General features: G+C 51.0%; 12 protein-coding genes across 12 annotated transcripts; 5 read left to right on the top strand and 7 right to left on the bottom strand.

The window, feature by feature from the left end:
- Window positions 1-458: 458 nt before the first annotated feature.
- On the bottom strand, window positions 459-2,242 carry M436DRAFT_72202 (uncharacterized protein; the record flags this gene model as incomplete). The annotated part of the gene is made up of 2 exons (XM_013572740.1): window positions 459-1,743; window positions 1,860-2,242. The coding sequence occupies 2 exons, from the start codon at window positions 2,240-2,242 to the stop codon at window positions 459-461; spliced, it is 1,668 nt and encodes a 555-aa protein (XP_013428194.1).
- Window positions 2,243-4,856: 2,614 nt separating this feature from the next.
- On the top strand, window positions 4,857-6,023 carry M436DRAFT_81224 (mitochondrial carrier; the record flags this gene model as incomplete). Its single annotated transcript, XM_013572819.1, has 3 exons — window positions 4,857-5,082; window positions 5,136-5,188; window positions 5,343-6,023. 3 exons carry the CDS (start codon window positions 4,857-4,859, stop codon window positions 6,021-6,023), a joined length of 960 nt encoding a protein of 319 aa, XP_013428273.1.
- A 329-nt stretch (window positions 6,024-6,352) lies between these two features.
- On the bottom strand, window positions 6,353-7,341 carry M436DRAFT_44670 (uncharacterized protein; the record flags this gene model as incomplete). The annotated part of the gene is made up of 2 exons (XM_013572440.1): window positions 6,353-6,764; window positions 6,824-7,341. 2 exons carry the CDS (start codon window positions 7,339-7,341, stop codon window positions 6,353-6,355), a joined length of 930 nt encoding a protein of 309 aa, XP_013427894.1.
- Window positions 7,342-8,091: 750 nt separating this feature from the next.
- On the top strand, window positions 8,092-10,417 carry M436DRAFT_44931 (uncharacterized protein; the record flags this gene model as incomplete). Its single annotated transcript, XM_013572491.1, has 3 exons — window positions 8,092-9,179; window positions 9,267-9,962; window positions 10,012-10,417. The coding sequence occupies 3 exons, from the start codon at window positions 8,092-8,094 to the stop codon at window positions 10,415-10,417; spliced, it is 2,190 nt and encodes a 729-aa protein (XP_013427945.1).
- Window positions 10,418-10,725: 308 nt separating this feature from the next.
- Window positions 10,726-12,432, bottom strand: M436DRAFT_44685 (general substrate transporter; the record flags this gene model as incomplete). Its single annotated transcript, XM_013572445.1, has 4 exons — window positions 10,726-11,049; window positions 11,105-11,153; window positions 11,207-12,230; window positions 12,288-12,432. 4 exons carry the CDS (start codon window positions 12,430-12,432, stop codon window positions 10,726-10,728), a joined length of 1,542 nt encoding a protein of 513 aa, XP_013427899.1.
- An 855-nt stretch (window positions 12,433-13,287) lies between these two features.
- M436DRAFT_81220 (GroES-like protein) lies at window positions 13,288-14,748 on the bottom strand (the record flags this gene model as incomplete). Its single annotated transcript, XM_013572818.1, has 5 exons — window positions 13,288-14,009; window positions 14,064-14,114; window positions 14,169-14,344; window positions 14,396-14,403; window positions 14,458-14,748. The coding sequence occupies 5 exons, from the start codon at window positions 14,746-14,748 to the stop codon at window positions 13,288-13,290; spliced, it is 1,248 nt and encodes a 415-aa protein (XP_013428272.1).
- Window positions 14,749-15,463: 715 nt separating this feature from the next.
- On the top strand, window positions 15,464-16,156 carry M436DRAFT_72196 (P-loop containing nucleoside triphosphate hydrolase protein; the record flags this gene model as incomplete). Its single annotated transcript, XM_013572739.1, has 1 exon — window positions 15,464-16,156. One exon carries the CDS (start codon window positions 15,464-15,466, stop codon window positions 16,154-16,156), a length of 693 nt encoding a protein of 230 aa, XP_013428193.1.
- A 361-nt stretch (window positions 16,157-16,517) lies between these two features.
- M436DRAFT_44618 (oxidoreductase) lies at window positions 16,518-17,508 on the top strand (the record flags this gene model as incomplete). Its single annotated transcript, XM_013572426.1, has 4 exons — window positions 16,518-16,733; window positions 16,824-17,324; window positions 17,379-17,409; window positions 17,456-17,508. 4 exons carry the CDS (start codon window positions 16,518-16,520, stop codon window positions 17,506-17,508), a joined length of 801 nt encoding a protein of 266 aa, XP_013427880.1.
- Window positions 17,509-17,639: 131 nt separating this feature from the next.
- On the bottom strand, window positions 17,640-18,063 carry M436DRAFT_63152 (uncharacterized protein; the record flags this gene model as incomplete). The annotated part of the gene is made up of 3 exons (XM_013572656.1): window positions 17,640-17,698; window positions 17,747-17,933; window positions 17,974-18,063. 3 exons carry the CDS (start codon window positions 18,061-18,063, stop codon window positions 17,640-17,642), a joined length of 336 nt encoding a protein of 111 aa, XP_013428110.1.
- Window positions 18,064-19,104: 1,041 nt separating this feature from the next.
- Window positions 19,105-19,398, bottom strand: M436DRAFT_45754 (uncharacterized protein; the record flags this gene model as incomplete). The annotated part of the gene is made up of 1 exon (XM_013572635.1): window positions 19,105-19,398. One exon carries the CDS (start codon window positions 19,396-19,398, stop codon window positions 19,105-19,107), a length of 294 nt encoding a protein of 97 aa, XP_013428089.1.
- A 65-nt stretch (window positions 19,399-19,463) lies between these two features.
- On the bottom strand, window positions 19,464-21,132 carry M436DRAFT_72194 (A/B/D/E cyclin; the record flags this gene model as incomplete). Its single annotated transcript, XM_013572738.1, has 4 exons — window positions 19,464-19,555; window positions 19,607-19,745; window positions 19,798-21,006; window positions 21,124-21,132. The coding sequence occupies 4 exons, from the start codon at window positions 21,130-21,132 to the stop codon at window positions 19,464-19,466; spliced, it is 1,449 nt and encodes a 482-aa protein (XP_013428192.1).
- Window positions 21,133-22,124: 992 nt separating this feature from the next.
- M436DRAFT_72193 (ribosomal protein L2) lies at window positions 22,125-23,338 on the top strand (the record flags this gene model as incomplete). The annotated part of the gene is made up of 2 exons (XM_013572737.1): window positions 22,125-23,100; window positions 23,163-23,338. The coding sequence occupies 2 exons, from the start codon at window positions 22,125-22,127 to the stop codon at window positions 23,336-23,338; spliced, it is 1,152 nt and encodes a 383-aa protein (XP_013428191.1).
- Between the last annotated feature and the right edge of the window lie 221 nt (window positions 23,339-23,559).

Below are 23,559 nucleotides of genomic sequence, written 5' to 3'. Positions count from 1 at the left end.
GAGCTACGAACGCGAGGAGAAATAGTCAAGGACGAGCAATACCCTCCCCATGTGCTAAACTCTGTCACTACCACTCAGTCTCCCGCCAACTATCAGGCGGAGATGAAGCCATCAAAATGCATAGTTCTTTCCAGATTGTAGCAAAGAACACAGAGAGCCGGCAACATGATGACTCTCGCTGGATCCTGCTTAGATACTGAAGGAACTGTGCATTTCTACAGCTATCTGATAACATAAATTTGCACTGGGAGAGTACTATCTCTCGGAAAAATTGCATTACCGGCTTTACTCTGGTCTTACATTCACACCTTCCAACGGAACTGGATCACAAGAGTCAAAAATCGGGACGAACATTTGTATGAAGAATGTAAAGCATTAAGTATTGTCTCATTATCTACCGACAGAAAATCGAAGGGATATATTTTTTTCATCAGCGACATAACCAACCACCGCGTCATCTAAGCAATCCAGAACCAGACCTTCTCAATGAAGTTTCTGGGTTTCTGCTCAGGCCAGATCTCGGCATCCATGGCGGCCTTGCCAGACCAGATATCAGCCTGGGCAGGCTTGACGAAAGGTTCACGCTTGAACACCTTCCAGAAGAGGTAGAGGACAATGTAGATGGGAATACCGATGTAAGCGGTGATGAAGTCATCGATGCTCCAGTGGCCCTTGGTGAAGACTGCGAATCCGTTGAACAACAGGATCATGCAGAAGTAGGCCAGGGAGATGTATGCAGTCCAAGGCTGCCACTTGCTCTTCATGACAAGACTGTTGCGGTCGACACCTTGGGCAATCAGTGCCTTGCGGAACTGGATGTATGCGATCAAGATGTTGATCCAGGTGATGAGGTTGGCAATGGAGCACAGATTTTGGAACCAGTTGAAGACGGTGCTGGCACCGGAGCTGACGCTCATGTAGGTAAGAAGCGAGATGGAAGCGGTGACAAGGACGGCGTAGTAAGGGACACCGCTCTTGGAACACTTAAGGAAGATCTTGGGTGCTTGGCCGTTCTGGGCCAGGGCGAAGAGGTAACGAGAACCACTGAACAAGAAGGCGTTGGCTGACGACGAAGCAGAGGTCAAGATGACAGCGTTGATGATTGAAGGCAATGCAGGGATACCGGCAGACTGGATAGCGATGACCCAGGGAGACGACTTTGCGCCAACGCCGCCAGCGGTGAGTAGAGGGTTGTCTGAGCTGACAGTGACACCAATAGCAAGGGATCCAAGCACGTAGAAGAACAGGATACGCCAGAAGACACGACGAACGGCCTTAGGGATGTTCTTCCTAGGGTTCTCGGCTTCACCAGCAGCGACGGCGACCATCTCAACACCACCGTACGAGAAAGTGGCGTTGATGAGAGTAGCGAACAGACCGAGGAAGCGACCGGTATCACCCTTGCCAATGTACTCCTTCATGCCACCGGCATCAGGCTTGATCCAGTAACGGAAACCAAGACGACCCTGCTTGGGTGCACCGCCAAGGTCGATAACAAGGGCGACAAGCAGCAGGCCGACGATTGTGATGATCTTGACACTAGCGAAGATGAACTCAGCCTCACCATAGATGGAGACAGCGAAGATATTCAAGGCGAGAACGACAACGATGATGATGGTGATCCAAGCAGCCTGGTTGATGGTATCATTCCAGTATCCGATAACTACAGCTGCAGCTGAGATCTCAGCACACAAAGTAATTGCCGAGTTGTACCAATTGTTCCATCCTACGGCAAAGCCCATACTATAACGGTACAGTTAGCATGTTTCTTAGGTGAAGGTAGTAAAAGGTGCAGACGAAAGTCAAAAAGCCATCTGATGGCTTTTGACCTGTACTATCTGTACCCTTGCCTTACATACGCTGGGTCGCAGTAACGTGCACAGTATTGGGGAATGGCACCGGGAAGAGGCAACCAGGTTGCCATCTCACCAAGACATTGCATCATTCCCCAGATGGCAATACCGGTGAAGGTGTAACCGAGGAGGACAGAAAGAGGACCAGAGTGGGCAAAGGCCTTGCCGATACCCAAGAACAGACCAGTACCGATGGTTCCACCGAGGGCGATGAACTGAATGTGGCGCGACTTCAGACCACGAGAGACGTAGCCGAGTTGCTCGGCAGTCTCGATGTCTCCATAGAGATCAGCAGCCTCACCAACGGCTGTTGAGCCACGGCGAGGTGCCTTCTCATCGGAGTGGGCATCGCCGGAGTCGACGATGTATGCGGGCTTCTCAGAAGACATTGTGCTTTTGGTCTCTCTAAGAACGAATGGAGGGAGGTAAGAAAAAGTATGTGATAGGGTGAGAGTCGATACTCTCAGAGTCCCTTGAAGGTAAAGAAGGACGAGGAGAGAATGCAACAGTCGCTGATGAGAACCAGAAGCCTCATCGAGACGGGTGTAGACATGTTCTTATATGATAGATGGGTGGCACTCATACAAGCTCGCGTGCTCCGTGTACCTCCACATGTTGGTCTCAAGGTCGTTCCCAAAGTCTACCGGCCTGGGCCTCGACCCAAACTCAAAACATTCTAGCTGCTTTTTAGCGGCAAGAGGACTGATAGTGGCACTGCCAACAGACCACTCAGAGCGCGTCTCTCAATCTTTGCTTATTGTTGGCACCAGGATCTTGTCTCGACGACAGGAGATTGGCCTGTCGTCGCATCTGTGATCAGCAAAGATTTAGTTGCTTCAGTCGCAGTGGCGCGCATGCCGCAGTGGAAGACTTCTAGAAACTGCCCGGCCACACATTAATCCGGACACTTCGAATCTCGTGAAGGCTTACACTCGTCTAGCCTTCGCAAATCTCGACGATCTGCCCAGCACCTAGTTCTGGACATGGAGTGGATCCCATCCAGGAGATCAGGCCGACCCCATCTGAGCGTCTCAGCGTCCACGAGGACCCCCGGATAAGAGAGGATTCCATTACCCTCTCATTTCACAATTCGAAGGGGTAATAGAAATGCGACTTTGTGGCTCGTGCTGTCACGCCATGAATCGATTGTCCAACATCACGGTCTTGGAAAAGAGATATTTCAATCCAGCAGACGACGTTGTTCCCATTTACCCTTTCTGCTCTCGGTGTGCTTATTCGCGAGCTTATCAAGTGTCGCACACGCCACAAGCACTCGAAGCTCGCTTGGCCAGCCAATTGTCTTGTGCGACAAGCCGTAAGCTTTGCACGGCAGCGTCGAATTCACGTCTAGGCATGAATGTCCTTCAGCATTCACATTGTCATGCTATCTTGAATCGGACCATTTGTGGGCACCAGATCTTCCATGATCACACAGAAGACAACATGAGTGACTCGGTGCTCCTTCGCCTCATCTTGCGATAACAAGCTCGGCCACTCCGTTGAACCACACAATACACATGCAAGTACGAAAAAGTACACAAATCCAACCGCCGTTTGAAGGCAATAATGGAGGCGCTTCAGCGCAGACCTGCCCTATCGTTCTCGCGCGAGTTGTTCCGACACCATCCCAGTAGAACAAAGTCTCATCCCACAATTTGTGGTAATATTTGACGAAGAAGGCGTCACTGCATCAGCTGGGTCAGGGATCATGAGACGAATTCCTGACTCCTCCTATCGAAGCCAAGGCGATTGCGACCAACTTGCACGTATGCGATTTACGTTGACCGAAACCCAGCGATAAGAGCACACGACCTGGAGTTTTACTTGGCCAGCCCTCTCAACACAATTGCGCATCCTTTCTACCTCTACACATCTCACTGCTTTGCGTGATGAATCAATCATTTTCAACTCCAAGCCATCCTCGTCACAGTTCGTCGGCGATGCAATGTCGTCGACAAGCTAGTGACCCCAGGACCCGAGGTGTCGTCTGAACTCAATGTTAAACCCCGCTTGGGATGACACACAAAATCTCCCATATACGATACTCTGACACATCATATTCCTCTCTCCTCTTTCTCCCCATGGGGACACCATCGTGCAGACCTCGCCAGGATCAACAAGCGGTTCTTGTCGTTGCAGGATCCGATCGGCCGAAGATCAAGAACGGTGGACTACCGACGTCGACAGATGATGCAAGCTAAATTCAGCTATATAGCGTGTTCTCGTGTGCGCGACACGCTCACGCCGTGTGAGTACCGCGCGGCAACCGGCCACGCGCATTGACGACAACGTTCTCCGACACCGGAATGTGCGGCGATGCCGGGTACAGGAGCGACCACATGATAGAAAGCCGAAGTCCGCCGCAGTCCTTTCGATCCGTGACGATAAAGCCATATTCAATATTGAGTCATGATCGCGAAACACAAAACCAACTTGAGCCAAATCACCGATACCAATGGGAGACAGGCAGACAAGGAGACGCGTCGCGCTGCGCTTCCTTGATAGAGTGCTACAATCGTAGCAGAAAAAGAGCTGGTCCAAGAAGGGAGACATGAAGATGGTTGGGCTGGTTGAGATACATGCAACGCTACACCAGAGCGATTGGTCTGCCCACAATACTTGCTCTGCCTGACGAACGAGTGGTGATTTTCGTCGACGGATAGTGTGCGGCACATTGCAGCCAGAGCCAATATAAGGACTTTCAAGGTTCGTCCAGTTGTGCAGTTTGCGAAAAAAAAAAAATTGGAATCTGTGAGACGATTATGGTAGGGTTTTGGACATGGTGCAAAAGTCGACAAGAATGTATCTGTCGAAAGCCATATTTTTGAAGTGTTTCTGCTGCAGTAATCCACCATCGCTCCTTCCTCGAAAATTTCAAGCCGCAGGTAAATCTTCAACAAAGCTTCGTCGAGGATGCAATCCCTGATTTTGCATCCGCCAGTCACACCCGCGGGTTTTTCATTACTCCTATCCATATCGTTCCGAATACTTTGCTGCTTCATCATGAGCGGCAGCACTGGAGGTACCGTGACGATGACCGCTACTCATCTTGATGGAGCACCGGTTCCTCCTCCACCAATCACCCAAAAGCTGTTCATCGAATTGCACCCTACTGTCATTGATAAAGACAACTCCATCCACTCCGAGCATGGTGTCATCCACTACCCATTCTGGTTCGGAGGGTTGGCCAGCTGCGTCTCAAATGTTTGCACTCAGCCTCTGGGAGTCGGTAAGCACACATGCGTCGTTTTATGGTCTTGATGGGAGCTGACATGACCAAAGCGGGTGTAAGACCGTCCTCATGTCGCTTCGCAAACCTGACGCTGACACGATTTGTAGCTTCGTCTGCAGACTGTCCACCACGAGGGCCCTCAATTGGGTATGCTTCGGATCTGGCATCAAGTGTGGATGCATGAGCGCTTCTTCGGGCTTTAGAAAGGCGTGAGTGAGTTTCATCTTTTGACCACAAATACCCTGACACTTTGACAGTTGAGCGCCTCGCTCACGCGAACTTTCTTCTACTCTGGTGTTCGTTTCGGCATGTACGAGAAACTCAAGGAGCTGGGGAGCACGTCCACTCACGCACCCTCGGGCCTTGCTCTTGCTCTCATGGCTGCGTCCTCAGGTTTCACCGGAAGTGTGTGCAGCAACTTTGCCGACGTTGTCTGTCTCCGCATGCAGGCCGATCCTGGCCTATCACCTGAATTACGCCGCAACTACAAGAATATCGCCGACGGTGTACAAAAGATGGTGCGTGCCGAAGGTTGGAACAGCATCTGGACGGGTGTATGGCTTGGTGCAGGCAGATCAGCTATCGCCACAGCAACACAACTGGCTGGCTACGATGTCATCAAGCGCGAATTAATGAAGCGAACCCCCCTGGGTGACAAGGTCCCTACACACATCACCGCCAGTTGTTTGGCAGGCTTCTTGTCCACCTTCATATGCAGCCCTCTTGACGTCTTCAAGGCCCGCTTCATGACTCGCAAATCTTCAGCTCACAGTATGGCCGTCATGCTTGAGCGTACCATCAAGAATGAAGGCGCTGCTTGGATGTTCAAAGGCTTGACACCTGCTTTGATCAGCAGAGCGCCTTCCACTATCATCACCTTTGTCACTCTTGAGCAGTTGAGAAAGGTTTACCGTCACATGCATGGTCTGCAGGAGTAGAGAAAGTCATGCGATCTTCTTGGTCCTGGTGAATTGTTACGGAGCTTCGTCTTGATAAGCCTATGTTGTCCTAGAATGAATCCTTTCTATCATGAGCCTCTTCGGATTGTCTCTTCACAAGCGTCATTACTTTTATACAATTACATACCACCGTTGTCTTGTCCTATCAGCATTCGAACATGAATGACGCGTTCTCAATACAAGTGAGCGTGCTGGATTGGGGTGAAGTAAGGAAAACGAAGTCTGCATTCTGAGGTGTACGACTGTGTGTTACTACTGATTTCTTCGCCCCTCTATTGCACCAAATGTCCGTAATTTTGAATATCACTTTAGAACTGACTGCGTATGATTTCAGGAGCACCATCCTGAAGATTGGCGGGGAGATTGTTATGATCGTTGGAAGCGTTGAGCCGCAAAGGATACGGCGCTGCTGGATCAGGAAGTGGTGGTTGACTCGCACGTACTGGATAGCGTGCTGCAGGTATGTTGTTCGTCCAGATTTTAGTGCCATTGCATGCGAGGCAGAAAGTGGCTTGAGGTGCAGCCGCGACGGCATACCTGTTAACATCGCGGCCACAACGACAAGGTATAGTGTAGTCTTCGACTGCTCTAACATCACGATGAACCAGGCTAACGAGTCTGCGTTGGCCTGCAGCTGAGTGACCCTTGTCTTGGAGCCATAGTCTGTTTTGATCGGCTGTGTACAGACGATCGTTCAAAGCTCCCCTCATGCAATCGAGACTGGAAATATCCATTAGCTTCTCGTCTCGTCTCGTTTGTTCCATTCCAATGACACTTACCAGTAGTACGGATGGGTGATGTACTTCTTTACACACACACAGGTGTTTGTATGTTCGTCGGCGGCCCATTGAGACCGACCTACAATGAATGCATGCGCGTAATTTTGATTGGCTTCACAGAGCCTCCATCGCGCTATCTCCTTCTCCGTGCAAGTCTTGCAGAGCAGTGTCTGAGTTGTCTCGATGTTGTGGTTGTATCCTCGGACTACAGCGCTGTTACGCAGATCCCATTGCCACACGGTACCATGCGGAACGGGATGGTAGACAAGATCATTTGTTGCATGCTCGATATGGTTTCTAAAGTCGAAACCTGCTGGAGGAGGTAGTTGCATGGTATGTTGCCAGCACTCTAAACATATCGTCCGAGGACCATGGGGGGCAGTGCCAGTGGCCGGACCCCTCGTCGGTTCCTGTTCACAAGGCCGCCAGCCGTCATCGTATCCCATGTCGGGATCGCATGCAGGCCGCGTTGGCCAGTGTTGTCTGCGATGATCGCATTGAGTTATCGGTGCGGCCATGTTGCTGGTACTCTTCTTTGGAGATGCGTTGGAGGTGATGCAGTCGTCCGTGTTTGGGTCTGTTGCGTCCAATTTGTATCTCGACGGTATCAACTCGAGTTTGCCGAGAACAAAGGGTGCATTTCCGGATCCGGCACCGCGAGCGATGTTTACTCACAAAGGAGATGGCTGTCAAGACAGACCTAGAAGCCTCGAAGCATCTTTTGACCCAGCTCATCCTACCCGATCCCTTTCAGTAGTTCAGCGTCTGGTTCGCTAGAATCCGGCCATGGTAAGCCAAGGTGCCTCTCATTCTCAGGGCGAACGACGGTCATCAGGCAGCGTCGCGGAAGGCATCAACCAAGCATCGTGGCTTTGCAAGTTCTGTTTCTTTACCGTCTCTTTCTCAGATCATACCGTGTTCTAAGGTAGAATGGGTTTCAAAAACGAGATATTGCCGTCCGTAAAAGACTTGATCATCGTGTTTTCCGATTCAATGAACCCTGGTATACAGTTCGTAGAGCATCTCAGCCATCGAGTTTGTTGAACCAACATTTTGGCTCTCGCTGGGAATGTGGAACGACATCTACAGCACACAATATGATGACAGGAAGGTAATTGACTTGGGAAGGTGAAGTTCACGGCACCAGCCATTCCCCAGCCACGCCATCTGGGAGGACCGTGCACGATTACTCAATCACCACGCGACATCCTCTACACGTCGCATTACAGCCTCCACACATATGATCGAGTCACCTCAATCTGCTCCTCATGTCGACAAGTCTAGGTGTCAGTGAGACGAACTGCAATGAATGTCGACGCAGGAAAGGAAAATGCGATCGCGCATTGCCAGAATGCACTTCGTGCTCTCGTAATCGACGTCACTGTCTGTATGAGAAGGCCGCCGGGCGGACGCCATTGACGAGAAAGAATCTTACAGAGGTCGAGGAGAAGCTACGGCGTGCTGAGATGAGAGCTAGGGTGGCTGAACGTAGAGCCATTGCTGCAGAAGAAAAGCTGGCTTCTCTTATGCACACGAGTAGTATTGAGAATGTGCCTGAACATCAGACCAGTGGCACAGCAGAGCAAATGCCGTTTGTCCACCCAGACGCATTCTTGGATTCAGCGACTTCTATCCACCCTGAAATGCTGGAGCATCAACTTCTTGATAATTACCAACAAGATGATGGCGGCAGTGGCTTGCCAGAAGAACCTCCCTCAGAAGTAGACGATTTCAGTTGGGATGAGATCTCTCGTGTGACTGCAAGTCATCTTGATGACACCGTCCAGCAACGTGAACACACGGCCACGGTCGAAGACGAAGAGGTTGTGGATGGCATGGCCTCGCTGACTGTGGAAGAACGAGGAGCTGGATACCTAGGGACATCATCTGGCGCCGCGATGTTGCGCCTGCTAATGCCTGATGCTGAACCGCGGAACACTGCCAGACAACGGCGAAAGACCAATACACAGGAGCACATAGTTCACGACAACAAAGATCTAGCTTACGAAGAGCTCGGTCTTGCGGATATTGATCTCGACTCTGCCATTGATGCATACTTCGCATCCTATCATCTACAATATCCTATCGTACACGAGCCTACGTTCAGGGCACAATATTCCTCGATTATACCTCGACCCAACGGCAAAGCTTTCGAAGCGCTGGTATATATGATAGGTGCTATCGGCTTGTTCTCAACAGCCACTACGACGGATGAGAAGAGCAACGACGACCTCAAGTTGTTCGAGGCTGCCAAGCTAAATGTCAAGATTGATGTGCTGGAGAAAGGTAATGTCACTCTACTGCAGGTATTGGTCCTGATGTCCAATTTCTTACAGAAAAGAGGAAAGCCAAACAGGTATGAAAGTCCGACTTCTGGTGCGGAGGCTGAGCACTAAGTTCTATGCGATCGTTCCTCACACTTTTGCTGACTTGTGCTGTACAGTGGATATAATTATCTCGGACTCGCTTTGCACATGGCTATGGGTCTCGGTCTACACAAAGAGTTCGCCAACTGGAAACTGCCCCCATTAGCCATCGAAAACAGGCGACGCATGTGGTGGACGTTGTACAATTTCTTCGCTGGTGCACTCGTAACATTTGGTAGACCGTGGTCTTGGCCGGACAGAGGCATAGAGATATCCTTGCCTTCGAACATACACGATCGAGATCTTACCAACGCCACCAGATCTTGGCCGGAGAGTCGACAAACCATCACAACATACAGTCTGATGCTCGCTCAAGCCAAATTTCATCAAGCGACTGCTGGAATATACACACGAGTCATCTCTATACCCTATCCATCAGCCTCTGAGCTTTTAAGTCTTGATGATCAGTTGCTAGGCAATTGGCTTCGTAACCTTGGTCCATGGTATGCTGAAGTCGCGCAGGTGCCTGCAAAATTCGCTCTCGGCCATCATATCATGCATAACAGGGCTCGAAACTTCCGAATTATCATGTACCGCCCGTTCGTAATTCGCAGCGTGCTGAGCTCAGCTAAGGGATCGGACGGATTGGGTCCACCTCCTTCAGAACAAGCTGCAATCGATCGGTGCCTTCATGAAGCAAAAACAACTATCTCTTCGATACGTACATTCTGGTCTTCTGGAGTGCACAACAGACTAGCTGCTTGGTATTCTCTGTAAGTATGTCCGCCTCGGGTCCATATCAATCGTACTAACAACAACTAGGTATTTCATCTTCCAAGCTTCTTTGATACCATGTTTGTGTCTGCGCAACCAACCAAACGATCCACTAGCCTCGGACTGGCGCTCACAAATTCAGCAGACCCTTTCGGTCATGACTGAGATGAACGCAATCAACCCCAGTAGCATTGAATGTCAGTCTGTGATCATGCGTCTTTGTGGACACTTTCTCGACCCGACAACTTCTACGTCAGTCTCTGGCAATGCTCCTCTGGTCGCTACAGAAGAGAGCCCACAGACTCAGATCAACAATGTCTATTCTATGATGTGGCCAAATGCTAGTCCTGCAAGCACCGATCTGCTTATGAGCGATCCACAATGGGCATTTGTCACGAATCAGGGGCACGTTGATCTTGAGTCGATGCCACAAAGTTGGAACTGGACTCAATAACTTGGATTCGCCTTCGTGTGTTGGCTTGCGAGAGTGCTTGCTCCACATGTCACATTGTGGTCTCGGTCTTCGAGGAAAGAGCGACCATGAGCCATTGGTACGTGCACAATTATTGGCTCACTCCCATGACCACGCATAGCCAGAGTCAAAGCTATCAAAATGCACAGTTCTTTCCAGGTGGTAGATCAGTCCACTGAGAGCCGATAATATCACGATTCTCAATGGGTGCTTCCTATTTGACGAAGGAACTGTGCGTTTTAATATCGAATTGCTTAATATACTCTTGTACATGGGAAAGCTGGAAATCATCAGACTCGCTCAATCTTCTCGGTAGCCTCGACCTCGAAGCCTTTCTTGACCTCCTTCTCGCTCTCCTCTACATCTCTCATTGCTTGTGGACCATCGAAGATCTGCACAATCTCTTCCAGCGAATGTCCTTTGGTCTCTGGGAAGGTCCAGTAAGTGACTGCAAGAATCACGACTAGGAAACAGCAGAATACTATGTAAAACTTCCATCCAAGATTCTCGAGGCCAATCGGGTTGGTGAAAGCAGCGATGACCAGCGATATATAGATCGAGAGGAGTTCGCAGGTAAGCCCCTTGCTTCGAAGGCTGTACGGGAAAATCTCAGTCTGAGGGCTCTGGTCAGCATTGTTCTTTGTTACAAGGTCTAGGCTCTCAGCTTACTGGATATGACATTAGTAGTGGCGTATAAGCAATGTCATAGTGGTAGTAGCTGCCCGAGTTAGTGAAATTTCATCCCACATACAGGATAATGCTTATGCTTACAATGTAAACAGACAGACGATCACCACGATACCTGCCGGTTTGCTTCCATTCATGCTATTGACTGCTGAGCATGCGGTCCACACGATATAAGATATCAGCATTCCGAAGCCCGACCAGATGAACAACGTTCGACGACCGAGTCGATCAACAAGGAAAGCCGCAGATAGGGCGGCCGCGAAATTGAATATCTGCAATAATCCATTGAGGAGCGTTTGTGTGAATGAGTCCGTAATGCCAACGCTGTTGAGCACGAGTGTAAGGTAGTATGACACAACGCCGATGCCATTCCACTGTGCAGCAGCGCCGAGGAACACGGCAATGAACAACCGCTTGCGATTGCCAGGTGTCTCAACCAATGCTCCCCAGCCTGGTGTTTTGATCTCTTTCTCCATGCGGATGGCATCAACAATCTCGCTCATCTCTCGGACGACCAATGGACTGTTGGTGTCCCCGCCAGCATGATACTTGGCCAAGATTGCCATGGCCTCTGGTGCGCGGTCTTGTGCAATCAACCAACGAGGTGACTCCGGCACCCACATCCAGAAGGTCGCTTGAACCAGAGGGTATGCTGCTTGCATGATGGTAGGAATACGCCAGGCCCAATTGCTCTGGATGCTCTCGCAACCGAAACATGTCCAACTAGCAAGGATCGCTCCGAGGTAGTACATCGTCCAGAAGGCGCTGGTGTACTTTCCTCGATGGGTCGGGTATGCGAGCTCGGCGATGAGCATAGGTGCCGGTTGAACGACAAACATTCCCGAGGCACCCACTACTAGACGAGAAACAACAAGCTGGGCTAGGGTCGTTGAAGTAGCCTGGATGATTGTTGCCAATACGACACCGATGATGCCTGCGAGGAGGACCAATCTTCTTCCCCAGCGGTCACTTGCCCAGCCGACGACTGGCAAGACCACAACTGACCCAATAGACTGAGCGGCGTTTATCAGTCCAAGTTTGGTCCCAACTGGATTACCAAAGTAGTCGCGCCATTGATGGAGGGATTGGAGACCGTTCATAAGCGACCCTTAGATCTGTCAGCTACTGTGACACAGAGCAATGCATCGGAGGCCAAGCTTCTCACCATCATAACCTGCCACTGAAGATGAGAGGAGAGGAACGAGAAGAAGGAGGTTCAGTTGGAGTAGATGCTTGTGCTGGAACCAGTATTTGTTGGTTTGAGGCAAGACCTCGGCCAAGGATTGGCCAACGATATCTGCGTCCTTCATAGTGCTGTCAAGTATAGAGCAGTGGTTGAATTGCTGTGCTTAAGTGGCACTATGACAAGAGACGGTCTCTTCTACTTATAGTGATCCGCGCCTCTTCATCGTCCCTATATTCCGCCGCCGTCTATCACATCCCGCACGCTAACCCGCATGGCTTGGTGAAGGTGGAGTCCCCGGAGTTCTCAACCCCACAGCAACCCCGCAAGCAGACCACTGACGCATATCACCACACGTGAACCGGTGGACAGTCTCCCCTTATCTTTGCTGGGTGGGTACATGAGTCGCATTACTTCCTTGTGTCAATCGGGACAGCCACCACCTGTGATCCTCCAGCTTGGAACTCTACAACGGGCGTATGGTGGGCCGCGCTCATCAACTCTTAGCAACATTCATTGCCAATCCTGATCATTTGTTTATACTTCTTTCAACCACGGTCTCTTGCATCCGCCTGATCTCAGACTATACAGTGAATTGTCGTCGTGGAATTTCTCAGTGATACGAATGAATTGGAGGCTGCAGGCACTTGCAAAGCCTGTAGACGCATGCAGGTGCGACCACGGCACGACATCGAGATCCTTCCAAACTTAGTCCCTGACACGATATATACAAAGCCACGGGAGGAACCGGATTGTGTTATCTCTCATATGTCACATGTAGGTACCTTACCTGTGTGTGTCACGTCAAAGCAGATGGTGATAACCACGGTGTACTGTTCAGCAAAGTAGTATCGAGATCTTGACCCAGCCACAACAAGATATCGGAAGCATCGGCCTTTCGACAGGCCCTCTGGAAGTATGGTCTGACACTGGGAGAATATATTCAAGATACAGAAATGTTGATCAGGTCTCTTCCTGATCGTTAGTCCTGGACGCCTTCGATGATCACCTTGAAGACGTCCTCCCTGCCGGCTTTGACGAGTTCAAAGGCTTTCTCTGCCTCCTCAAACTTGAACCTGTTGGTGATCAATCGCTTGACGTCGATCTTCCCTGAAGCCACCAGCTCAACTGCATCCGGATAGCAAGCTTTAGTATATCTGATGGAGCCACGGATGTTCAAGGCTCTGATACAAGCCGTCGTTATGGGAAACAGCACGTTTTCCTTGCCCATACCTGCTTGTACGTAGGTGCCACCTTTCTTTGCAGCAAAAATGCCAGTCTGAATCGATTGTTCGGCTCCAGTACACTCCAAAACCACTTCTGCACCCTCGCCGAGATCAAACTCTTTCTTGATCATGGCCGCAACCTTCTCAGAGTGTTCCATGGGATCGACTCCTTGGTCAGGCTTCGGTGGTAGGAATACAGCGTCAGCACCGTATGACTTCGCAAAGTCAAGTCGTGACTTCACGATATCGACTCCGATTACTTTCCGGGCACCGTATGCCTTCGCTACTGCTTGACAAAGAACACCGATTGGTCCACATCCAAACACGAGCACTGTCTGGTTGGCTCTCAAATCAGCAACCTTTGCTATCTGTACAGCAACGGCTGTTGGCTCGACCATAGCAGCTTCTTCCATACTCATAGAGTCTGGAATCTTGTAACAATAGTCGCTTGCAACGGTATAAAACTTGGCAAGTGTGCCTGGTCGTGATCAGCTCATGACCCAGTTGTCGTTGGTTTTGCATTGAGACTCACCATCCCATGGCGGCGTAGCTGCAAAAATAGTGTCGTTACACAAGTTGTACTCTGTAAGAGAATCAGTTTCTCGTGCAGTGAGTCCAGGGTTGGAAGAACTCTTACCACCACCACGACAATAGGAGCACCGTCGGCATGGAACTCCGGGCTCGATGGCGACCCGGTCACCCTGCTTCAGGTTTTTGACTGCTCCGCCAACCTCAACAACAGTGCCGGAAGACTCATGACCAAGCACGATAGGGCTTCGAAGTGTAAAGTCTCCGATACGACCACGCTGCCAGCTGGAGCTGTGTCAAAAGGCGAGTTCCGAAGATAATAGTGATTCTTCTTACTAGTGTACCTGCGACACTTAGAACCGGTACGGATAACAAATCGAAATGTGGACGGAGCTTACATCACTTCCACAAATTCCAGTCTGCGCAATCTGAACCCTTACTTCGTGTTCATCACGGAGTTTGGGGATCTCTCTATCTTCGAATGCGACATCTTTGACAGCTCGCAGCACAAAGGATGGGTTCTGGTCGACGTAGTCAGCAACACGGAAGGCATCCGGTGCCGTGGCTTGGCAGACGCATTGCCGTGCTAAAACAGCCAGAGAAGGACCGGATCTTGGAACCCACTCACAGTCATGACCGAGGAAGGAATGTTTCTCTGTCCCCTTGACGTTTTGAGGTGAAGAGACCATTGGCAGACATGCAACGCCCTTTATCCAGGACGTTGCAAGTCTCCTGTGTACCCAAGCACGACGGGCAGGACAGGCAGAGACTCCCCCTCTCTGCGGAGCGGTGCACACCGTCACCGACTCACCTGTTTCTCTTGGTCAGAGCGAACCCAGACCTAGACGTTACTTGACACATCTCCGTCGGTAGTCGGGCCGCTGCCCAGAGAGGCAGTCGTGGATCGATATTTTCCGGTACGTCTTTCTGTGTCACTCGTGCAGCTGTCAGAAAATAGGTGTTGCATGAACATGGAGTCTGGTCAGTTCTCCCATAACAATCATCCGTCCTTGGAAAGTATCGCTCCGCTCTACTAATAACTCTCACTGAAGAAGCGACTTTTAGAGGTAAGGTCCAGATGACGAACTTTAGCACATGCCTAGGATACTTTGGTGTCATCGCGCCCGGGTTTTAGACCCCACACCCCTCGCGAGGATGGGGGAAAACTGGAGCATCGCGAAAATAAGCAGGGACGCAATTTCCTGGCCCTACAGAACCCAGTGCAGGGCGTCATTATCGGTTTGGTCTTGTTTAAAAGGCCTTTGGGCCGATCTCTAGGCCTTTGATGCGGTAACGTTGATTTTCACCTTCTCTACATTCGATCGCCCATTAAGGTGTACATCCCACCTCTACCTCAGAACCGATAACTTCCGGCAAACATACCATTTCTCGGCAATTGAACACATGGGCCAAAGCTACTACGATCTGGCAACACGTGCTCTGGCGTGCTACCAGGCTCTACCGGACCCAGATGCGTCCAGAAAACAAAACAAACGCCTACTCATCGCCCTCGCTGGCCCTCCTGGCTCAGGAAAAGGCCGGATAGCCTCAAAAATCGCCAAAATCGTCAACCAGAGCGGTGTCTCTTGCTCTGTAATATCAGTGGATGGATGCTCCCAAGAGTCACACAATGATACCAGTAGCATCTTACCCAAAAGCCCGTCTTGGACATTCAAAGGAGCAGCGGCCGTCGATCTTGTTCAGCAAATCCAGAAACAGACCACGGAACAAAACGACATCAAATCACCATTCACAATACACGTGGAGGATGTCGAAGCCCACAACCTAAATGTCGCTGGTGATGCATCTATAGTCATCTTCGAGGGTCTCTATGTGCTTTGCGAAGATCTCCCTTGGACAAGGATTGGAGACATGGTGCACGAGCGGTGGTTCGTCGAGGTCGAACCTGAGATAGCTCGGCAAAGGGTTGTCAAACGATTTCTCATTACTGGATTCGAGAAAGATTACGAGGCTGCTTGCACGAGATATGACGAGAACGATGTTTTTAATGCCGAATTCATCAATCGGACGAGTAAAGGACGGGATGTGACCATCAAGAGCACAGATCGACGAGATTCCACGGGATCAAGCTATTGAGTTGCTGGACTGCAATCATCACGAAGATACCAATCGATGAGACGGAAGTTTACGGGCAGTAATTAATGAACCATAATTGATCGGCATGGCTGAAAAGCTTGGCCAGGGTGACTGTGTACCGATTGCCGAAACCATCCTCCTTCATCCACTCTCCACTTCTTGATATGCGAAGGTGTTGATTCTCCCCAAGGCAGGTGTGCTGTCGAAGAAGAAGAAGTCGCGATCATCAGTAGATGGTAGCTGCCTTGTCACGCCATGATGGAGCGGTCCTCCATACTTTCTCTCTCGCATTTCCCTCTTTGATCTCTTCCCTTGGCTGCCTGTGACAAACCCGATACTCGAAATCACCTAAACAGCAACAATGCCGCTCTATCGCCCGGAAAATGTCGATGCACCCGTCTTGTCGCAATTCTCCTTGAGAGGAAAGGTCGCCGCTGTGACCGGAGGAGCACGAGGAATCGGACTCGAAGTAGTCCGCGGTCTTGCAGAAGCCGGCGCATCTGTTGCCTTGATCTATACCACTAGCAACTCTGCTCCAGAGACTGCCGCTAAGATTGCCAAAGAGACTGGCTCGCGGGTACGTACAATGGATTGCGAACACACCACATAAGAATTCGAATGACACTTCCTATACTGAGAACCATACTAATTATCCTTCTTCGATTAGGTCTCCGCGTACAAGGCCGATGTCACCAACAAGAAAGACATCACAGACACCATCAACCAGATCGCCAAAGACTTTGGTAAACTAGACGTATGTGTCGCCAACGCTGGCATCGCATCTCAAGTCCCCGGTCTCGACTATTCCGAAGACCAATGGCGCGACATCATGAGCGTCAATCTTGATGGTGCAATGTACACTGCCCAAGCTGCAGGCAAGATCTTTGAGAAACAAGGGGGTAGCAACTCAATGATATTCACGGCCTCGGTCAGTGCTATTCTGGTCAATATTCCACAGAAACAGGCCGCATACAATGCGTCCAAAGCTGCTTTGGTACATCTGGCAAAGTCCTTGGCGGTTGAGTGGACTGAGTTTGCCAGAGTCAATTGCATCTCGCCTGGGTTTGTTGAGACTGATATCCTGTCGATTCATCCCGAGGAGTGGAGAAACAAGTGGTTCGATATGATTCCTGGCGCTCGTATGGCAAAGGCCGCGGAGCTCAAATCTGTCAGTATCTCGAAACATTTGTCTGGAAGACGAGAGCTAACGATTTTGCTTTAGGCGTATGTCTTTCTGGCATCCGATGCTTGTTGTGAGTTGTGCCATACGCCTTCGCAAGTTGCGACTGACAGAAGCAGGCTACATGACTGGCGCAAATATGGTTATAGACGGTGGATACACTCTGCCTTAGATCAAAGATCATTTCGTTACACATATATGCATAATCTAAACACCAACTCCACATCTATCATGAGCGTAGTTCTCGCCTTGCCGACCAACATCGATTGCCGGATCGTTTTCACACTCGAATAATCATACATCTCACAGCGCGAAGAGGATAGCACCGAAGCCAATGATGCTCAATACACTTCCAGAAACAGCTGTGATCAGTCAGTACCAGCCAGACACAGCGCGATTCAACGACTGACCATATATTGCGACACCATCACTGGTGCTAGTATTACTGTTCTGACCCGAAGAACCCTCGCCTGAGCCAGATGAGCCGGTACCAACACCAGCAGGAACACCACTCTGTGTATCCGTAGCAGCGTTGTACGACGAAGTGCTAGAAGACGAAGAAGTAGTCGCAGTAGCGCTGCTGGAGTTCTGACGTGCCTGGTATGATATGTCAACATCAAGCTCAGTATTAGCATACCATACTGACCTCGAGGACTGGACCTGCGAGAACTTGCGAAGTAAAAAGCAAAGCCAAGAGAAGAGTGAAGAAGGCGGTAAAGGTACGCATGGTGAGATGTGAAGACTTGGTTTTCTCGTGAGAGTCGATTGAGTTCGAAGTGTCTGATTATCGAGAGTTTACAACTGCAGCCCTCGGGTATTTAACAAGCAGCGATATTCCCACTCTACGTCTTCTGCCGCTCCATGACGACTGAAGACTATCAAACAAATGAAATACCACGCAAGCATATGCAGCAGCAAAGGGCAACTACACATCCTTTGCCTGCCGCCCTAAGCATTCACATCCAATGACCCTGAACATTCGAACAACGTGCTCTGGAGAAGCATGCGAAATGATAGAACACCAAAAAACAAAATGGACAAATGATGATGACACTCTCTGCGGCTCGGGATGCTCGCGGGTGATCGACATTCTTGCATGAGAGGTTGCTTGTTTTCTTCTGTACGGCAATTGTGAGAGCCACGTTCGCTTTGAACTCGAGCAACTACAATACCGGAGAGGGCATTCGAGGCGTCCCGCGATGTTGCGCTATTGCTGATATTTGTTGACCCGAGGGAACAGCAGAGTAAATCCTCAGGAGTTCACCACCCTTTCCCTTGTTCAGTCAACTGCGGATGCATCGGCACGATGAGCCTTCACAAATGAGTACACATTAGAGCAGACCGCAGACATACATTTCGTGCAACTGACTCTTATTGTTCAACATGCTTGTGGCTATTCGCGCTACTACAAGTCTGTGGAAAGCAAAAGAGCAAGAGGTAAACAGTGGAAGAAACAACCAATACAATTTGACCACACCGTCTCATCCAACATCTTCGCCCCCCCTTGGATCTCGTTGCCATCTCCGATGCACACCAGTAGCAAGCTTCCCATGGATATCATTCTACATTTTCCTGCAGCGCATGAGCGAAGAGGAGCTGTAGCATAAAAAAGCTAGTTGATACTTGTAAGAAGAGAAAGAAGAACAAACAGAGCAGCAGAAATGTAAAAGAACAAAACAGCAGCAGCGAAAAGCCATCCGTGTTTAGAAATCAGCAGATAGAACCTCCCATAAAGGTCCTTGCATGTCTTGACGACGGCGACATGTTGCTAGGATAGAAGCCCATGGTGCAACAGCATAAGAGCCATGAGTGTCCAAGAACAAGGTCCATGTCTGAACTCGGTGCTCGCGAAAGGAGGAAAAAGGAAAAGGAGCACGTTGACGAACGGAGTCTCTTGTTGTTGCGTGTGGACGTGATGAAGCTGATACAGAATGACGGCATTATCCAGAATGGAGAATCGCTTTAAACGCCGAAAACGCCATGCCAGTTGCGGTGTAAAGTGCTGCAAGTCGAGAAACGCCGGACCATGTGTAAAGCAAGTTGAAGGGACAAGGATGATCATTTGTTGCTTTGGAAAGGCTGACAGACAGGAAAGCCAAAAGCAGTCATGGGACGACCTTCAAACGCCTAGATTTGAGGGGTCTCGCTACCATCACGATCGCAGTCGATGAGGTACATGGGGGCAAATTTCTTGGCCCACTGACGAAGGACGATAGAGGCTGAGAGTTGTTAGCAAGGGATAAAGCAGGAAGAAGATTGAAAGCACATACCCTTCAGGAACTTCTTGCTAGCGTACTTGCGGAAGAAGGCGTCGTGCTGGACGGGACCGTGAAGGTAGTCGACCATGAGCTTGAAGACAGGTTCGATTTCTTGCTCGGTGTAGCCGGCGTAGGTGGCGAGGGTAGCATCCTATTGTTGGTTAGCACACAAGGCACGACACGGGAGGATAGAATATGCTTACCCATTCACCACGGTCAAGGACGAGACGGGCGAGGTACATGGCAGCGGCGGCGACATGGCTTGGGGGGTACTTGATGAAGCGGTGGTCGAGGCATCCGATTTCGAGAAGGTACTTGCCAAGAGTGCGGGTCTGGATGTCGTAGTTGTCGGCCTTCGAGATTCTGCGAAGGAAGTTCATGGGGTTGGGGTAGCTCAGGTCGTAATCGAGAGCAGCAAGGATGAAGCGCTCAGCGCTGAGGATTTCTTGCTCGGTGAAGCCGTCGTCGGCGACGTGACGGAAGTTCTGGACGTGAGGGGACAGGACCTCCTCGTACTTGGAAGCGATGAACATGGCAGTGACACCGACCAATTGGAGACGGTCGAGCTGGACAACCTTGGCGGAGAGGAAACGGTCGATGATATTGACAGCAAGGAACAAAGTCTCGGGCAGGAGACGGAAGCGGGTGTGCACTTCGAGCAACCAGTCAACCAAGATGCCGCGCATCTTCCACTCGAGTTCGCCTTGGCTGTCCATGTACTCGGCATTGGGCAGTGTTGTGATCTCAAGCTCCTTCATGTAGTCGAAGATTTCGTGAACGTATTCGGCAACCATGAGAGGGTCGTCAAGGTCTTCAGAGTCCAGGTCCTTGGCCTCGGCAGCCAGCTGCTCCAGGGTCTTGTGCAAGGGCTCGTCCAAGTCCTCCTCTTCCTTGGGAGTTGTGCTTTCCACCTCTTCCTCGATAGCCTCAATCTTGACAGCATCCTTCACTAACTCCTCATCGACCTTGGGGATCTTGGTTGTCATCTGTCTCTTCTTGGCGACATTACCCGAGGTTCCCGAGAGAGGCCTCTTCACCTTGGACTCGGCGCCATCGCTCTTGATGTGAGCGGCAGAGCGAGCCGAAGTGGTGCGGGATGAAGGTTTGGTGATGCCGGTAGGCTTCTGTGCATCCTTGACCTTGACACCCTTGGCAGCCTTTGTGTCGATGGTCTCGTTCTTGGTCACGTTGCTGACATCGCCGAGGGCAGCGCGTCTTCTGGTAGGCTGGGTGGCAGCAGCGGTGGTGTTGGTGACAGTGGCACGCTTGACACCGAGGGCGGCCTTCTTAGGTGGGTCGGCAGCGGTAAGCGCGTCGGGCTGGGACAGAGCGGCGGCCTTTGCGCGTGTCAGACGAGTGGTGGCGGCATTATCATCGTTCTCGTTCGTCACGGCGCGTCGAACTGCTCTGGCCTGGATGATGTTGCGTTAGTTGTGGACGCGTCAAGGTCGAGTAGCAAGGGAGGCTTGGCACGAGTGAAGAGGGAGGAGGAGACGGCGACAGTGAGGGTGAGACGAAGTGATACTTACAGGAGGCATGTTGATATGAAGATGAGATGGTCAAGACTTGGTCAAGGTCTTGTTGGAGAAGTGGTGGAGCGGCTGCTTTGGTTTGGTCGAGTCAGGCTGGGCGGGCACAACAAACACGTCCGAATCGGGTAATCGGCTTCGGACACGCGAGAAAACACACCTTTTGGAGCCGGAGGGAAGACGGAGAGTGTGTGGTGAATATGATGGGAGCAATAGCAGCACAGGTGTAGCAAAGAGGGCGGACTGCTGGATACTGATGCTCTTGAAACAATTGACGCGCCGGGTAGGAGTTGGGCGTGCTTGGGGACCAGGTCGATGCGGCGGGCTGGGTCAATTCGGCAGGGACTCGGAGTCGCGGCTGCTCGTGTGCGTCGACCGGTCGATGGGTGTATTAGAGATGTCGTTGACGACGTGGGCGGATGCTGAGGGAAGAGATTTGGAGAGAACTGGAAGAGATGTTGTTTGCTTTGGCTTTGAACATCAAAAGCTCGGACTCTTCGCGCTCCACGTCTCGCGATTTTGGCCCAGACATGCAATGCAGATGACGACTGGCGTGTCAGAAGCACAAATCACAATTCCCAGCCTCGCGCCTTAATCACCACCCACAACGTCTTCACAACACGACATAAAACAATCAACGTTTACAGTTTGTATTTCAGTCGTGGTTATACAGTGTGCTATATAGAGTAGGCCTGTGCATTTGGAACGAATAAGAGCCATGGAATGCCTTGGGCGACAGCAGGACAGGAAAGAGCACTTTAGCTCAAGGTCTCATCGCTGTGGAAACACAACACGTCTGGCGGAAAGCGCGGTCGAGGGAAAAAGCAGCACTCAGCAAGGAGGATGAGGGAAAGCGCCGGACTTCTACCGTTCCTTCCCTCCCAGAAATGTTTCCATGTCTTGGCGCCAGCTCTAGAGTGTAGAGAGTCTCGGAAACGGGCGTTGGAACAATTCACATCTCTCGACGTGCCCTTGTGCTCTACCAACCCTAATAACACAACATGTTGCAGCCACGGCTATGGCAGCAGCAGCCCTGGAGGCAAGCTCAATGCCTGTTCCGCGCCTCGACCAATGCCTTCGCCCGCCGCACATATGCCTCTTCCACCGAGGGTCCCAAAGTAGCGACAACGACCCGCGAGGCGACGACCACAAGCACCGATGCAGTTGCCTTCAACCCACCCACCGCTGCCCCAAGCCGAAGACGCGGTGGCTTCGAACTCAGAACATACAAGCCTCGCACGCCCAGTTTACGACACTTGCGCCGTCCCGTCAACGACCATCTGTGGAAGGGAAAGCCTCTGGCCAAGCTCACATTCGCCAAAGTCGGTCACGGAAAGGGTGGTCGTAACTGCACAGGTCGTGTGACTGTGCGACACCGCGGTGGTGGTCACAGAAGACGTATCCGCACAGTAGACTTCAAACGCATGGAGCCTGGCAAGCACACTGTCGAGCGCATCGAGTACGACCCCAACCGCAGCACCCATCTGGCCCTCGTCACAAGGCAGAAGACTGGAGAGAAGAGTTACGTTCTGGCTGCCGATGGTATGCGCGCTGGAGACGTCATCGAGAGTTACCGTGCTGGTATTCCCGGCGAGTTGTTGAAGAGCATGGGCGGTGTTATGGACCCTGGTATGCTCGCCGCAAAGACCGCGTTCCGTGGTAACTGCTTGCCCGTGCGCATGATCCCTCTCGGAACCCAGATCTACGCCGTTGGATCTACCACAGGCAAGGGAGCCGTCTTCTGTCGCAGTGCCGGTACCTTTGCCGTCGTTGTTTCAAAGGAAGAGGTTGGCAAGAAGGTCAAGGAAGTCACAGTCCGTCTGCAGAGTGGTGAAGTCAGAAGAGTCAGCCCAGAGGCCTGCGCTACCATTGGTGTTGCCAGCAACCCCCACCACCACTTCAGAACACTCGGTAAGGCTGGTCGCAGCAGATGGCTCAACATCCGTCCTACCGTCCGTGGTCTGGCTATGAACGCCGGTAAGTTTGATCTCCCTATCAACGTTACTTTAACCCTTCATCTAACTGTCTTCTCTTTTCAGCCGACCATCCTCACGGTGGTGGTAGAGGTAAATCAAAGGGTAACGTCCACCCCGTGTCCATCTGGGGCACCCCGGCCAAGGGTGGTTACAAGACTCGTGCAAAGCGGAACCCCAACAAGCACGTTGTGCAAGAGCGCGAGCGCAACCAAGGCAAGAGAAGGACAAGCAAGAACTAAGTCATGTTCTCTTCATGTTTCTGCTTCTTTCTCCATCCTCTGTACAGTAACATCGTGTAAATCTAAAAAGCATAAACGTTCCTCAAACTCACCCCTACTCTCCTTGCTTGATAGGCACGAGCATCTCGCCGATACGGCTGACATCTATTGGCCAATACCGTATCATTCTTGAGGCTTTTTAGAATCCTAACCCCCAGTGTGCTAAAACACATCACTTCCAC

The sequence above is a fragment of the Aureobasidium namibiae genome (genome assembly GCF_000721765.1).
Source record: "Aureobasidium namibiae CBS 147.97 unplaced genomic scaffold scaffold_7, whole genome shotgun sequence".
Classification (NCBI taxonomy): domain Eukaryota; kingdom Fungi; phylum Ascomycota; class Dothideomycetes; order Dothideales; family Saccotheciaceae; genus Aureobasidium; species Aureobasidium namibiae.
The sequence above is the reverse complement of the archived record's forward strand: the minus strand, read 5'-3'. Positions and strand labels throughout refer to the sequence as shown.